The following is a 12,405-nucleotide window of genomic DNA, read 5'->3' as shown; positions in this document are numbered from 1 at the left end:
CATAAGTTTCCCAGATAAGTGTGGAAAAGGACAGTTTTATCATCAAGGAGCAGACTTTTGAGAATGAGTTAATCTAGTGAGATTTAACCCCCAATGCAGATGGGTATCTACAAATAATTCTAAAAACAACCTTGCAAGAAATTAGCTAAATGGTAGAAGTATTTATTGGTATAACTGGGTAACAATTAGCTGGTACAGCAAAGTTCTTTTCTGCATCTACAAACGCTTTACAAATACAAACCTGTCTTCACATGGAATCAAACTTTCCTGATTCATCCCCTCCTTATGAGGGGGAGATCTCTTGATAAATAGATTTTTAGATAGCCATATGATTCTTCTGCAGCCTATTTCAGTCTTTACCAAGCACATTAATTCCACCAGACAAAATTGGCTTTAAAGGTGATGTACCACAAATAGGGTATTAAAAGTTCAATAGAATAGAAAGTACATTAGCCAATCGGGAATATTTACAGTTTTGCTTACAAGAGATGCAGTTCTTATTTTCACTATTATGTTCAAGTCTTACACTGCAATCAGGAGGCGGTTAGGGACTTACACCCAGCAGGTTTAGTACTCGCTTGTGGGTCTTTTACCAAGAAGACGAATATATGTAATTACTCCCAGACTCATCCCATTCTAATACACATTCCATTGGGTGGCACAATTAGTAGGATTGCAAGATGGATTTGAGGAAATAAAGACCAAAGAACACTGGAGATCTGCAGTGTAATTTTATTCACCTGGGAACAAAGGGTCAGAAGTCACAGCACAAGAGTTCATTTTGCTTTGTAAACTCATTAAAAGGACATTCTATGTTCCAAAAAATATTTAACATTTTAAATGCAAAGTCACCAAAGGAAACTGTAAAAGCTCAAACACATTAAACTGATTAATAAAATACTGATTTTTCAGTTTGTTTTCTTTATAATCACTTGCAAAAGTATTGCTTTCCATATCGCCTTGCATATGCAGTAATTAAATACAATAGGTAAAGAAATTAAAGTAGAACATGCTGAAAGAGTAAAAACTACATTTACTCTAGAATAGGAATGTGTTGCTGAAAGGTTCTAGCCCTGTAGCGCATTAGCAAAAATTACATAAAAGACACCAGGACTGAAGACATTAGGGCTAAGAGACCTCCAACTGATATTACACATTCATCTACTGAGACTGAAATTCAGTCTCCAATCTCTTTCCGTGCACTTGAAAATATTTAAGGATCTTTAAATGGAGATAATGAAACTGAGAACATTAGATAAAAGACTTGCTTATTCAAAGGACACAAGTTTCCCTAATGTCCTAATACACCTAACTCTGACCTTAAAAAAAATAAAAATAAAATCCTGGAGTAAAACCAGTTATGTCCCCAAAAGTGTCTAACATGTATCAAAAATTATAGCAGCTACAAAATAACCTACTGTGTTGTCTAAATGCACCCAAGGCCATTTTATATTAAATACTGAAGTGTAGGCTTAAAACATTTGTCCTATTTGCAACGAAAGATCAATTGCATACAAGCCATCCCTTTTTTATCCAGGCTAGTCAGACCTATAAAGGTTAGATTGCCTCCACTTGTCCCAAAATTGACCTGTTGAATTTAGCTTCCTCAAATTTTTAAAATTCAGAGGAGATTTCTTACTAATTTCACTGAACCTCTTGAACTGTAACCAGAACTTCAAGGAAATACAGGTGCCTTCAACATAATAAAGACCGCTGAAAAGTGTTTCCCCCTCCCCCCCAATCCATCTTCCTTCATTGAACAAAGTTCTTCAGTTAGGAGTGAGCCACATTATACAGTGTTTCCTTACTAGTTTTGACTAGTTATATTCAGTTTCCAAAGATGTTAAGTAGTCCCAACATGTCAGCATGAGCACAGCGCCTTCAATACCTAGAGTTAATGCACTTCCAAGATCTGCATTTTCCCTACAACAGGGCATATGAGCCCCACCAACATAAGGCACTTACCTACAGGGAAAGGGACAGGGGTAAGAACTCATGTAACATGCAAGTTTAAGGAAAGAGTCCCATTGGAGAACAGTTTAAGATCTCGCGAACTATCAGTTCAGTGCCAGTTAATTTACTGCGTGCTGGTCTAATAAACTGCTCTTCCATTTCAGATAATGTCAGGTCCTCCCATTGGCAGTCACTCCATTAGTCCTTGATCTTTGACGGTCATATTTCACAGAAACAATAAGGAAAAGCAGGAGGGTTGCTCCTTGGATAGCCGCCAGCAGGAAAAAGTAATAGTTTAAAAAGCAGCCATTAATGTTACCTAGAAAGAATTGGAGAGGAAAAGTAAATACACATAGGGAGTATACAATCCCGCTCAGTCCTATAAGAACTAAGATTTATCTCTGCAAAAGGTGTCGGCAAAACAGAACCAGATCATATTTCCATCATGTAACCAGTATTTCAGTTTTTGGCATTATCTAGAATATAAATTGCATTTCTAGGAAAATACACAGCCTGCAAGCTGTGCTTTGTATTTTGTGCTTGTATCTCTTAAAGTCAGTAATGCCTTTGATTTCTCCTCAATAATTGTACACAACCCTACAATGTTACAGGAATTACATGTATACAGAGGGAGCACAAGCCCCCCTTGGCCTAAACAGTTTTTAAAAAGAATTAGCAGCCGGAGAAAAGTAGACATATAGACAGAAAAGCTGTGCTTGTATCTCCTTTTTTATAACTGATTTTCAACTAATGCAGAACACGAATTCATTTAATAAACTCTTAAAAGGGAGAGAGAAATTTAAGTGCTAACCAGAAATGTTTATAAGTGATGTACCAATGCTTTGCCTTGTGGACTCACTCATACTTCTGATAAAACAGGGTAGCTGAAAAACTATGAAATGCATATCTAAATATATTTTTGCTCATCTCCCAATTTAAACAATGGAGATCACACACAGAGTCACTTTATTAATTATTATTATTATTATTATTATTATTAAAAGAGCTACCTTGCTAAAAAGGAAAGCAACTCTCCTGCTGGAAATGCTAGAAACCAAATATGCTCTCAAGATTGTTATCAGAGTAAGAAAAAAGCCTCTGAACTTAATGTGCTTTTAATTTACAGGCTATAGTTTCTTCATTTTTAATCAGAACCCCCAAAATATATTTTCTCCTCAATTGGAGAATGCCCTCTCACTCTAAAACCAAGCTTAATAAGTAAATGGACAATCTTGCTCTCCTGCAAGGTATGGAGAGTTAGAACAAGATTAAGTGGTTAGGTTTATGGCTTACTGCTTATATAGAAAGGTAATCAGTTAAAAAAAATTAAATGGATTATGTTGATATAGAAAAAGTTTTGATATGAAAACGACAAATCACTGAAGATTTCATCTCACAGACGTGCAAAAGTATATGGCCAAAACTAATCCAATGCATATTCAAAGGAATGAGTGAGGAACATTTCCAACTGCCCAGCCCTACCTCCACCTCTAATTCTTCACTAAAAACATCATTTGTTTTTGTCAGGTTTCAGAGTAGCAGCCGTGTTAGTCTGTATTCGCAAAAAGAAAAGGAGGACTTGTGGCACCTTAGAGACTAACCAATTTATTTGAGCATAAACTTTCGTGAGCTACAGCTCACTTCATCGGCTGCATAAAGTGGAAAATACAGTGAGGATAGGTTGTAGATCCTTGATAATGCGTTCTCTCTCCACCTTGATCATCACTTCAAAAGGTTCTCTCTCCCCCCACCCCACTCTCCTGCTGGTAATAGCTCATCTTAAGTGATCACTCTCCCTACAATGTGTATTTTTTCATGGTCTGTGTATATAAATCTCCTCACTGTATTTTCCACTTTATGCATCCGATGAAGTGAGCTGTAGCTCACGAAAGCTTATGCTCAAATAAATTGGTTAGTCTCTAAGGTGCCACAAGTACTCCTTTTCTATTTGTTTTTGTGTATTTCTTTAAACCTTCTGAGGCATTTTCACTGTGACTTCCTAGCAATTCTGCATACAAGATGTAATGTATATCAAAGATCTACCAGTGATGATTTTTTACTTTTATTACCTGAATTGTCAAAAACCTTATTTTTTCCAATCCACTTGCCACAAATTTGTACAAGTAACTCTTGGGCTTGGTCTACACTACCAACTTATGTTGATATAACAACATCGCTCAGGGATGTGTAGACAGTGCTATGTCGATGGACGGGCTTCTCCCATTGACACAGCTACTGCCTCTCGGGAGAGGCTCTCCCATCAGTATAGTTAGTGTCTTCACTAGGCACTACAGTGGTGCAGCTGCAGCACTTCCAGTGTGGACAAACCCTTGAACTATAAGTTGTTTAGAAGCCATTCATTATGCACATGCAATATTTGAGATCAGAGCAGCTTTGGACGATACCACTCATATGGTGTCTCTCTCTAACTGGATATATAACTGAGAATCAACTTTTAAATACAAGTTCAAAGCTTGCTTTCTCTAAATAGTCTCCAATATTCACTAAAAATGTATTCTATGAAGAATCCTGGCAGAAATCCCATTTGCTAACATATTTACAGAAAGCAAACAGTGAAAGCAAAGTTTGTGTAAAAGTCTGCACTGTCATTGCCAATCTCTAGTCATTAACAGCCTTACACAAGACAGTTTTTTTCTTCTAGGTCCACTGGATCATTCTCTTTTCATCCCTTTAGCCATCCAGTGTTCTAATTAAATACATCCACAGTTTTTAGCCAATACTACCTAAGCTGTTTCATGGAAAACAGGTTTCAGAGTAGCAGCCATGTTAGTCTGTATTGGCAAAAAGAAAAGGAGTACTTGTGGCACCTTAGCGACTAACCAATTTATTTGAGCATTAGCTTTCGATGCAGTGAGCTGTAGCTCACGAAAGCTTATGCACAAATAAATTGGTTAGTCGCTAAGGTGCCACAAGTACTCCTTTTCTTCATGGAAAACAGACGTTTATGCAAGAAAGATTGTAAATGGTCTAACTTTAATGATCTCCTAGAATATAGTGAAACTGTAAAGCTTTAAGGTAAAAACATGTTTTATAACGTCACTGAAATGGATGAAGCACAAACAGAATTCTGAATTTCACTTATTACAATTTCTTTAGACAACTTCTTAGCCTTGTTCAATGTTACATGGTGCCTGTGTGTCTGAAGGCCTCAATCTCCCCTCCCTGATCAGCTGAATGGGGAAATAAAGAGTTACAAAAATGGATGCTATCATGAAAAATTTAAAAGCATTATTCATATCAAGCCATTACTGCAATTCTCTTTCAATTCTCTCAGAGCAAAGTTAGGAATCCATCCAACTATGTGGAACTTCTTTCTGGTTCAAATCACCTCTGACATTTCCTCAAAGTTGTTTTAAGCTAGTGATTTGTGGCACATTAAATACTTCTAAATTAAGAAAGCTCACTGGTAAAACATTATCCTTCTATTAAGAAATAAGCTCCTACTATTGCTGAATTTTCAAGAATACACTATGGCTCGCTTCCAACATGCGAAGAGCTACAGTCAATTGGACCATTATGACTATTATAAGCAAAAGGGGGAAGCAAGAAATAGAGAAGCACACGTCAGTCCTTACAAGCTTTGAATGCAGCACACATACGTGTTGAGATTAAGTTATTGTAATTATTGAAGTTTAAGATCTAATTAAATAAGCTTATAATAAAAAGCAATAAAAGCAAAAGCAGCCTTCTCTTGACATTTAAAATACAATATACTTCCAAAACTCCATTTGAAGAGCAGAAGTAGTAATTTTCCTTTGTGGGACGGGATGTTAACTCCATGAAATCTTGATTTTTATGGCAGAAATAATTTAATCATTTCAATGTAGCAATCAACGCTTAAGTGCCAGCAGACAGTGTGCTCTACTGCCATCAATGGGAAGTAGTGAGAGAACACATGGGAGAACATTTAATGTCCCTAGTTTATACTGCATTTCTTTAAAAATTTATAGTTGTAGAATATCTAATGAAAAATTCACAAACTCTTCATTCACAATAAAGCTTCAGTCTCACAACTAATGGGGAGGGCCCTTGAAGACCTTACTCGGTCTTACTGATTTAAAATTTGATACATCATTTGCTAAAACATTTTTAAAATAAACAGTGAATTTAATACTTTGAAAAGTATTCGATAGCACTAAAAAAAAAGCCCTATTTATTCACTGGAGAGTAACAGTCCACGTAGCAGCAACACAAGATACTACAAACCAAAGCCACCCCACCGGTAGGCCTCAACCCCGATTCCAAAGTACAAACTCTGGGACCGCAAGGGGAGGTTAGAGCTCTGCAGCTGCTGTTTAGGGCCCAGATAGATAGGGATTTCTGATAATTCCCTAGTAGCAGCTGTCCACTGGGAAGCAGACTGAGCACCCCCAGCTTATTCTACACAGCTGACCAAAGGAGCCACCTGAGGCAACACCTTTCAGTCTTAATCAATCCAGGAAGCATTTGAGCCAATCTATATTTTTAGATGAGGGTGCTACCTTTTCTGGGACTGTTTTACCATAGCCTAAGGAAAACAAGATGAAATGGATCATGCTAGAAAACGGGGCCGGGGGGGGGGGGGGGGGGGGGGGCTAAAAAGGCATTTCTAATTAAAGTTGTCAAAATTGTCAAGTGTGACAAACATTATTTTATAACTAGTAACTTCCTCCATATTTAGTGCACATCTTTTGAATTATATTTATGCTGTAAGAATGGACAGATTTGATCAAAGTTGCCATGGCAGAATAAATCTTGACCAATATTAACAACTTGTTTTAAAGTCTTTATCTTCAGGATGAACAAACAACCACCCCAGAGGAACTAAGTCTCCCACTGAGAATTTGCTGGTCTGGTCCTGTGTTGTTCAGCCATTGCTCTATTAGTCTCTTATGCTGCCTAGGGTTTAGCAAGAGAGACAAGGTGGGCGAGGTAATATCTTTTATTGGACCTCACCTACCTTGTCTCTCTCAAGTCTTGGGACCGACAGGACAACAACGCTGCATACGGGATTTCCCAGGCAGCTCAAGAATCTCGAAGAAAACAGAGTTTCCCATTCACCTCATCTGAAAATCTCAAAATGCTAAATTATGGAAATATTTTCTACAACATAAAGATTACTCCTGAGAAAGCCATGACAAAAACACATCCTTAAAAACTCAACAATTACAGGTGTGTCAAAACAAAATGCTTGTTACCACTGTACAACCAGATGAAATGCTGGACCTCTGACTTTGGAATAAATTTTGTATTTGTGATGACTCCTGTGTAAAGATTAAGCTTTTGGCCATCTGTTTTTAAAAGAAGGAACTTGTAAAATAAAGATGCCAACTTATGGCATGAATGCAGTTTCCAGACAGACTGTTAAAAAAGCCTAAATCACATCTGATCAAGCAGAAAGGGCAAAAAAAAAAAAAAAAAAAAAAAAATTCAACACCAAGTTTAACTTTAGGCATAATTTTTAGAGGGTACATAAAACTGCACCTGCATATCAATGTTAACCTAATTTATTACATCTTTCACACACACTTCTTGCTGGAACTAATCAAGCCCCTGAAGTCTGTAAATGATTTTATGAAATTCCTAAGGTGCCACCTACTGGTGCCAATGATTTTGTTTAACTTCAACTGACAGTGAAACGTATGGCTTAGGTTGGACTATAAGATAAACTGATTGCTAGGTAGAAATGCAAATTTAACTCTTGTATGATAATTGCCACAAAGTAACAGGAAATGCAAATATGAGATGCAAATAATCAGCACTATGCAGTCAAAAACCTGTTTTAATATTTTCACTGAAAATTGGGAAATTAAAAATATTTTAACAGACAGCAAAAAAGATTCAACTTTCTTCAACTGCTTCTACTAATCTAGACATTCCAGCTAAAATATTCTTAAATGTACAAATATCTTCTGGTAATCAAAAATAGAAACACAGCTGAGCAATTAACTGAATCAGCTCTTTTATAAAGTCCACTTTACAACATATGCATTTCTAATGTATCCATTTAAGACAGTATCTCAGCTCCAACTGTAGCAATATGCAAGATGAAATTGTGTCTTTGCCATATTAGGAGGGTTTACAAATTCAAAGTGTTACAATTCTAAGCTAAGAAAGTTTCCACCCTTGAAATATAATGATGTCTGATTAAGCAGTTTACTTCATTATCCTCCAATACATTGAGGATTACTTACCAAAATCTGTATGATTACTCATCCAGCCAATTGCGTTAATAGACACCAACGCCAGCAGTCCTGAGCCAACAAATGATCCAATCCCAGAAAAGAAAAAGAACAGTCCCATAATGGCACTTTGCATGGATTTAGGAGCAGCTGAATATGCAAACTCTAGGCCTGTATTAAAAGAAAAAAGGTATCAATCTGTAAGAAATTAATGTGCTTGGTTACCAGCTCAATGTGCCTGCTAATGACAAATATCTACAAACACTGAAAACAATACATTTGTACAAGGTTAAAAACAAGAACTTAGATTTTCAGGACACTAAGGGATTTATGTACCCAACTCCCATTGATTTCCAATGAGTATCTTGCTCCCGTGGACTGCTCTGAAAGTCTTAGTAAAGGTTATCAATGGTTTATATTTGCATTAAATCCTGAACTTATATATAAATATAAAATATTTTTATTTTATGTGCTGCACCACTCTCCTCTTGTTCTTTTAACAAGTGTACAATCTTTTAGCAAACAAGTTTTCTCAGAAATCTCATGCGCTTCTGGAACTCATTCACTTTATTTTACAAGTCAACTGATATCAATCAAGTCTCATCGTATACCAGAATCAACAGACCATCTAGAGAGTTTACATTATACTTGGCTGTCAACCTTATCCAAAGTGAGTTATGCAGCTAGGACACTGTCCAGCCAAACTGTTTTTAATCATGGTTTGTCTAGTCTGCTTTAGAACAGTTTTTAAAAGACCATGTTTGAGCCTTGATGGAAGGTGACTACACAATTTGACCTAAGCTTGAAAATGTTTTAAAGTAGTTTTCATAACAAAAGCCAGCTCTCTTGACTCCCATATGGTCTTCACAGCTAGACCATACTCCCTCATGTTTTGTGTTAGGCCATTTCCTGGCAAGCAAAGCCTCAACTATGCCAGCCAGTCTTCTTGCCCCTCTGCCTGCTCAAGAAGTGGCTTAGATTGGTGAAGATCCAGATTTACCAAAGAAACTGTTTCTCTGACAGGGCTGTTATGGGAATTTGATGATCCTTTTCCCATCATTCAGTTTTTGTTCTCGGAGACTGCCATTTCTATACTGAGTTTTTTTTTACTGGATGATATTTATAACCACGCTGCCCTCTGACAAGAATAGTGGCCTCAAGGATAGACTGAGGCAAATCCTACATCCCCCATGGACATTCGTTTCTGTCAACTTGCAGCACTTAGGATAAGTCTCAATAGTTTAAAAACTCTGCTGGGAGGACGGGAAATTAACTATTTAACTTTACTTTGGGCAGATGGAACCTAGAATCTGCATATCAGACTAATCTGTAGCATCAGTGCCCCAACATGATATGCTGTTATAGGCCTGATCCCACAAAACTTACGTACATGCTTAACTTTACATAGTCAGAATTCTATCTAAGTCAATGGGACTACTCACAGGTCGTAAAGGCAAGGAGCCACAATTTTTTTTGCAGAATGACAGCCAAGGTATGGTCTACAGGTAAGGGCAAGGGATGGAAGACTTAAGTCAGTCAAAGTAGTCTGCCTCTTCCTGAAATTAATGGGAAGGATTCTCCATACCTCCTTTTTGCCTCTTTGCTGAGGCATGGCTGTGCACAGGAAGCAAGCTCAGAGCCATCCTCTGTTCACATAATGTTGAAACAGCAAGTATTTCTTTAACACTGCTTGACTATCACTACTCATCCATACACAGCGCTTGATAGGAATACAATGGTGTTTTCCTTTAAGGGAAAAGGCTTAAGACTTCAAGCCAGATGGGTCAATTAGTCAGGGCCAGAGGGTGCAGTTCTGTTCAGACAAGGAAGTGCATCAGAACTACATGTTCTCCCTTATTGATCTGTAGTGCCATGTGGGAGATCGTGTCTGAACCACCACACTGTTTTCCCTTCTCCTGGAAGCAAAGAAAACTTGAATGCTGCAAAGTGACATCTCTTGATTGAAGAGTGTTGAAGAGCCCTTTTTCAGAAGTCAGACTGGAGGCTCCAATAAATGTAAATCTAGAATGTGAGGCTCAGTGTCCTTATAGATATACGGAAGCCAACAGTATGATTCAGTATTCTATTTAATATGCCAAACACTAAAAAGGTTAAAAATTTGTCCAAATCCTATTTATTGGGATGTTTTGCCACTAATTACATTTGAAATCATCTCTCTCATTCTTATTTGGCCAAACCCCAATTAAAAATGGAGCAGTCTGTTCATCTTAAATAAAACTGTTACCTTTCACTAAATAACCCCGTTGTCAGAAAACTTTCCAGACTATCTGAGATTCCGTCTGGTGATCACGCTGGATTCTATTCACACAACTCAAACTGAAGTACACTGAGTGAAAGAACTCCAGTCTGATTTTTTTTTCCTTGGTTCCTTCACAAAAGCATTGGACTTGAGTGATACCTTTAGGGGGAAAAAACCCCAAAAGAATGTAATCCTACAAACTTCTGTAATTAAAAAAAAAAAAAAAAAATCATGCTTCCAAACTTGAATAATGTTCCTAGTCACCTGAATATTTAATCTGGCCTAAAGAACATAAAATCTTTTCTTTGCCTTCAGCAATATTGCTGCCTGCTGGCAGCCATTGATAGCAATTTCATGCTACCTCAAATAAGCAGTTTTGAAATTAAGCCCTCTAGTTGGTGGTGTCAGGTCATATGATTCCCAGCTAAATAAGGGTGCTTTAAGAGGATTGCAGGGAATAATACAAAAGATTAATGCAATGTGTGTCATCTTTTTAAAGGTACCTGAAGTGAAACTAATATGGTTTAATAAAAGTATGCTCAGCTTTACTGTAAACAAAAACAAACATTTTTCTCCTTTTAATATATTTAGTTTTTTTGAACCAAGTGCTTTCAAATCAACACAGTATTGTAACCATTAACATTTCACTTTTTTTAAACTGAATTTCATAGCACAACGGATGCGCCCATCAAATTTAAAAATCACATTTATCCTGAAGTATCTTCCATTCAATCTTAAGGCACCTTCTTGTTGTCAGTCATTTAATTTAGATAATGATCAGAAGATTGAAACAAAGCTTTGTAAAACAAAAGGAAGGAAAGGGTAATATAAAGAGCAATTAAGATCTGTATGAACTCCCCAGTTCAAACAGGCATATTTGTATTCCCCCTCCCCCCACCAAAAAAAACTGGCCATACAGGTTTTGAAGTTACAAAACCATTATTAGAGCAGCCACAAGCGCAAAAGAACAGCAGTGTACTTGCATGAGAATAGGATAGGCCTTAAAAGGTTTTACTTCCTGTCTATTAAATCAAGTAGTACAAACCACCTGGAACTTAGAGCTCAACAGAAGAACTTATCACTTTTTTAAACCACTGATCCTTTGACAAATACATTGCAGATACTGGTTACATTTTGTTTGGAAACGTCTATAAATTGTGTAATTATTCGCACAGTCAAAAGAGAAAGAGGACATCTCAAAGAGGGAGGCACCAAATACCTTTTTCCAGTAAAAAAGGCATTTCTTGTAAGTCAGTTGTGTACATGAATTCAGATTTCGAGTTAACATGATTTCCCCAATGTTGCTAAGCAACTATTGCTTTATTCTCTGCTTTAAGCTTTCTCTGTAGTTGAGAAAGACATTAAAACAGAGATGACATTCAGAAAGTGACTTGTTTAAGCAAGAATTCCAATTGCTTATTCTGAAGTGATAGAAACAGTCTTTAGGAGCTGGGGGTAGAAAAATATCCTAAGGTAACAGGAGATGTTATGGATGTTATTACACATTTAATAAAACTTTACATCGTAGAGGGCAGCACTGATTATTGCAAAGGATCTGCTCTGCACTCCCACAACACATCTTCCATATAGGTTAGCAATGCCAGTCCAGACAGCAAGGTACACCCTACCAGCAGACAGAAAAACAATGAAGAAAAGCTTGCACCTGCTGTGCAGGACAGTTTATTATACTCTTAAGTAATGAAGAGCAAAATGAAGTTAAAAAGTCAAATGTTGGGGAAAACATGTGAAAGGACAAGCGCCTCAGAAGTAGAGAAGGAAGTAGCAGGAGGTACAAAGAGTTAAAGGTTATGAAATGAACATGAAAAAAAGCATGAAATGAAAGCTCCTGATCCCTTCTTTTCCCAACAGAGTAAGGTTGGGAACAAATCAGTACCAAGTAGGCCATGACAGAGGTCAGTTTGCTACAGCCAGGATGGCCTCTGAGGCCATACCTCACCTATCTGAATATGGTGGACTTTTAGATGACTTGAGATAGCTTTATGCACCTTC

General features: G+C 37.2%; 1 protein-coding gene across 2 annotated transcripts in view; it reads right to left on the bottom strand.

The window, feature by feature from the left end:
• Positions 1–716: 716 nt before the first annotated feature.
• The window catches only part of SLC15A4 (solute carrier family 15 member 4), a 49,233-nt gene continuing 37,544 nt past the window's right edge, over positions 717–12,405 (bottom strand). Inside the window, exons 7-8 of one of the 2 annotated variants that reach the window (XM_037878584.1) lie at positions 8,148–8,306; positions 717–2,272 (exon numbers count right to left, since the gene is read on the bottom strand). In XM_037878584.1, coding sequence (XP_037734512.1) covers positions 2,124–2,272; positions 8,148–8,306 — 308 coding nt within the window. In that variant the 3' untranslated portion in view covers positions 717–2,123. The other variant, XM_043529393.1, reaches the window with a different exon arrangement.

This window comes from Chelonia mydas, chromosome 15, assembly GCF_015237465.2.
Source record: "Chelonia mydas isolate rCheMyd1 chromosome 15, rCheMyd1.pri.v2, whole genome shotgun sequence".
In the NCBI taxonomy this organism is placed as follows: domain Eukaryota; kingdom Metazoa; phylum Chordata; order Testudines; family Cheloniidae; genus Chelonia; species Chelonia mydas.
This window is presented reverse-complemented; position numbering and strand designations above follow the sequence as displayed.